This window comes from Hypomesus transpacificus, unplaced genomic scaffold (genome assembly GCF_021917145.1).
Source record: "Hypomesus transpacificus isolate Combined female unplaced genomic scaffold, fHypTra1 scaffold_288, whole genome shotgun sequence".
Classification (NCBI taxonomy): domain Eukaryota; kingdom Metazoa; phylum Chordata; class Actinopteri; order Osmeriformes; family Osmeridae; genus Hypomesus; species Hypomesus transpacificus.
In genome coordinates this window covers 9,897-14,223 of record NW_025813815.1, presented here as the reverse complement: position 1 = coordinate 14,223, position 4,327 = coordinate 9,897, and the positions used below count along the sequence as shown (strand labels likewise).

At 47.7% G+C, this 4,327-nt stretch overlaps 1 protein-coding gene across 1 annotated transcript; it reads right to left on the bottom strand.

The window, feature by feature from the left end:
- Nucleotides 1-409: 409 nt before the first annotated feature.
- On the bottom strand, nt 410-1,964 carry LOC124463495 (succinate receptor 1-like). The gene is made up of 2 exons (XM_047015237.1): nt 1,913-1,964; nt 410-1,427 (listed from the first exon to the last, which is right to left on the bottom strand). Exons 1-2 carry the CDS (start codon nt 1,913-1,915, stop codon nt 480-482), a joined length of 951 nt encoding a protein of 316 aa, XP_046871193.1. The 5' UTR covers nt 1,916-1,964; the 3' UTR covers nt 410-479.
- Nucleotides 1,965-4,327: the final 2,363 nt, after the last annotated feature.

Sequence of the window (4,327 nt, the reverse complement as noted above, 5' to 3'; positions counted from 1 at the left end):
AGAGAAAGAGAAGTAAAATCTAAATCTAAACACATTAAGATGATTATATCAAATAACATACTTAGACTAAGGAAGTCATGTTGTTAAAATCAGCTGTCTACTTCCTGTCTACTTCCTTCCTGATGACTAATGCAGTGATCTGGTTCTATGTGTGAGTTTGACACCATGCTATCTTCCTTCATGTGACAATGCTCTTCAGAACATTCCTTTTGTTGTTTATCGAAGCATAGAAAACGCATTAAAGCCACAGTAGGTAAAACTGTTAAATACATTCAAGTCAAGATTGACTATCATTGTCCTTTTCGCTTTTTTATGTGACAGTGAAATAACATATGTGTGTGCGTGTATGTGAGTGCATGTATGCGAGGGTGTATGTATGTGTGTGTGTGTGCATGTGTGTGTGTGTGTATGTGTGTGCATGTGTGTGTGTGTATGTGTGTGTGTGCACGTGTGTGTGTATGTCTTCCAGCTCTCGGTCCCTACACCCTGTAGCGTCCCAGCCTCCTCCCCAGGCCCCTGAGCTTGGCCCAGAGCAGCTCTCGAAAGCGGTCCCCCATGAGGAAGTAGAACAGCGGGTTGATGACGCTGTGCATGAAGGCCAGCGGCCTGGTCAGGATGTACCCCGCCTCCACGTACATCCTGGTACACGCCCCCGGCTCCTCCCACAGCTTGGTGGACGCGATCCGGACGTTCCTCATCACGTGATACGGCGTGTAGAGCACCAGGAAGACCACGGCCACCGCCGTGACCACGCGCAGGGGCCGGCGGTACGAGTGGGGCTGGCTGCTGGCCAGCGCCCCCTGCTGGACGCGGAGGATCCTGGCGATGCAGAGGGAGGAGAGGAGCAAGCCCAGCAGGGGCAGCAGGTAGCCGCTCAGCGTGAGCACCAGGCTGTAGGCTAGGACGCTGTGCTCTGAACGCAGGGATCCAAAGTCCTGGCAGCTGCTCCAGTTCCTCTGGTGCTGGTCGTGGACCATCAGCACCACCAGGGGAGCCACCTGGAGGTTGACCAGCGCCCAGCTCAGCCCCGACATGCCCAGCGACACCCCACGACCCAGCAGGAAGTGCTGGCAAGACGGGTAGCGTACGCGGAGGAGGCGGTCAACGCTCACCCACACCATGAACAGGATGGACGAGTACAGGTTGACGTGGAGGATGTAGCGGTTGACGATGCAGAGGTAAGGGCTGCTCTCTGATTGGTCGTTGGCGTACAGGTAGGAGAGGCGGGGCAGGGTGCACAGGAAGATCAGGTCAGACACGGCCAGGTTGAACAGGTACACGTTGATGCTCTCCCACTTCGGGAGGCAGAAGATGTAACCGAAGACCACCAGCAGGTTGCTGGGGAAACCGAGGGCAAACTGGATGGCGTAGCATGGAGACAGGTAGTAATGCTTCAGCAGACCATCGATGTGTCGACAGCCTGACTCCTGAGGAGAGGAGAGAGGAGGAGAAGGGAGAGGAGGAGAGGAGGAGAGGAGAGGAGGAGAGGAGAGGAGGAGAGGAGAGGGGAGAGGAGGAGAGGGGAGAGAGGAGAGGGGAGGAGGAGAGGGGAGAGGAGAGAGGAGGAGAAAGGAGAGGAGGAGAGAGGAGAGGAGGAGAGGGGAGAGGAGAAAAAAAGGAGAGGAAGAGAGGCAAAGAGGAAGGAGGGATGAAAGTGAAGGGGAGAGGAGAGGGGAAGTGAGGAGCAGAAGGACGGGAAGGACAGGAGGAGAGGAGGAAGGAGAAGAGAAATATATATATTTTTTGACCAAACAGTGAATCTACTTCTATCTTTCCTATCAATGTAGTAAAGACACGGTTTCACTTGTAAATTGTACTGCAATAAGCTTTGCTGGTCAACAACTCAATCATCCGAACACGCATGTAAAACAGAGAGGTTCATCTACAGCAGGATAAAGCGCAGGTTTCTTACCATGTCTGAGCTGAGCAGAAGGAGAACACCTCGACCGACTAGATGAGAGGAGGAGAGAGAATGTGTGTGAGAGAGAGCGAGAGTGTGCATGCGTGTGTGAGTATGTCTGCGTGTGTGTGTATGCTCGTGTGTGTGTGTGTATGCTTGTGTGTGTGCATGCGTGTGTGTGTGTGTTTGTGAGTATGTGTGTGTGTGTGTGTGTGTGTGTGTAGTTTTAGCAGTGGGTTTTACCATCCACATTCTGAGTGCCAGATGACTCACTTAGTTCCACTTTTATACAGGCGACATTTGCATTTAGTCATCATCAGATCAAATCAAGATAAACATGCAAACAAAGGATTGAGCAGGAATATTAATTCATGACAGAGATTAGCATCAAGACTTAGATCAATTCAAATACAATGGTGTGTCTGTTAGATACTATCTGATGCCTATCAAGTAAATAAACAAGTTTGTTGTCAACGAGCACAACAGGTTTATAAAGTCATAATTTAGACAAAGATGTTCAGGAACTGGTTTATTAACACGTTGATAGAAGTAGATTAATCAGTAACTATTTAACTTCAGTTTCCAGAATTCTGTCTGGAATTCATCTGCTGTGTTCTCCTTGTTACCTAAAAACAAAGAGAGAGAGAGGGTGAGAGAGAGAGAGACTCAAAGAGAGAGTGAGAGTTCAAAAGTTTTGAAAGGTAGAAAGATAATAATAATATAGGTCGAAAAAAGCTTTGAAAGATTGGGAAAAAAATATCACTGTTAATCTTTTTTTTTTTTTTTTTTTTTTACTTACCTCCACCCTCATCCAGCTCCTTTTTTGGGGTTTCTAAAAAAGGTTTGCTCAAAAAGGTTTCCCCCAAAAAGTTTTAAAAGGTTGAAAAGAAAAAATTGAACAAAGTTTTGAAAAAGAAAATATATAGTTCTCACAAGGAAAAGTTACCTAATCAAGTACCAGGCAGTAGCTCATGACTGTGTGTTTGTACCCAGCTCCCCCTGGGTCATGTGACTGTGTGTTGTACCCAGCTCCCCCTGGGTCATGTGACTGTGTGTTTGTACCCAGCTCCCCCTGGGTCATGTGACTGTGTGTTTGTACCCAGCTTCCCCTGGGTCATGTGACTGTGTGTTTGTACCCAGCTCCCCCTGGGTCATGTGACTGTGTGTTTGTACCCAGCTCCCCCTGGGTCATGTGACTGTGTGTTGTACCCAGCTCCCCCTGGGTCATGTGACTGTGTGTTTGTACCCAGCTCCCCCTGGGTCATGTGACTGTGTGTTTGTAACCAGCTCCCCCTGGGTCATGTGACTGTGTGTTTGTACCCAGCTCCCCCTGGGTCATGTGACTGTGTGTTTGTACCCAGCTCCCCCTGGGTCATGTGACTGTTTGTACCCAGCTCCCCCTGGGTCATGTGACTGTGTGTTTGTTCCCAGCTCCCCCTGGGTCACGTGTCCGCGACAGCATTTTTTAAAGGGGTCATTGACTGATTTTATAGGGTATTTCACACTATTCCTTAAGGTCTCTGAATAGGGTAGGTACTCGCTGGCCAAGTCACCAGCTGTTTATCAATTCACGTTTTTCTCCGTTCTTGTGTTCTTGCGAACTCGTTTTACGTCGACTTTCATTGCCCAGTGATCTACTCACAGTTCACAGTCCAAACACAAATGCCCATAGAACTGCACCTAAAACCTAAAGTTCAGCAATGCAGACCACAGGCTGGGAAAATAATTAAAATAACAGTAAAGATGAATACGTCTCTGACCTTTGACCTCCAGACTCGGGGTTAGGCAGATCAAAAAAGTTACGTTGCAGACTTACATTTAATGAATGTTACTAAATATTGAAATCCAGTTCGATTCCCGGCCAAGCCAAATGACGTTGTGTCCTTGGGCAAGGCACTTCACCCTACTTGCCTCAGGGGGAATGTCCCTGTACTTACTGTAAGTCGCTCTGGATGAGAGCGTCTGCCAAATGACTAAATGTAAAATGCAAATGTAAATACATGTGTTTACAATATACATAATACATGTCTACCATCTGGTGGTGGAGTACTGTCACTGGAGCAGGGAAACATCTAGAACAGAGATGTCAAACTCAGATACACAATGGGCCAAAATTTAAAACTGGGACAAAGTCACAGGCCAGATTTCATATATGTATATTATTTTTTTTAAAGCATGTTTTCCCTTCTATCTAGATATAATGATGCACCTTTTCACATGGGAACAAACTGAAGTTTTACTTAAACACTGAATATGGAACAAGCAGATTAATACTATAAACACCTGAGAAATCAATTTCAAGCCCCACTAGCCACAGGGCCCATTGAAGTCCCACTAGCCACAAGGCCCATTCAAGCCCCACTAGCCACAGGGCCCATTCAAGCCCCACTAGCCACAGGGCCCATTCAAGCCCCACTAGCCACAGGG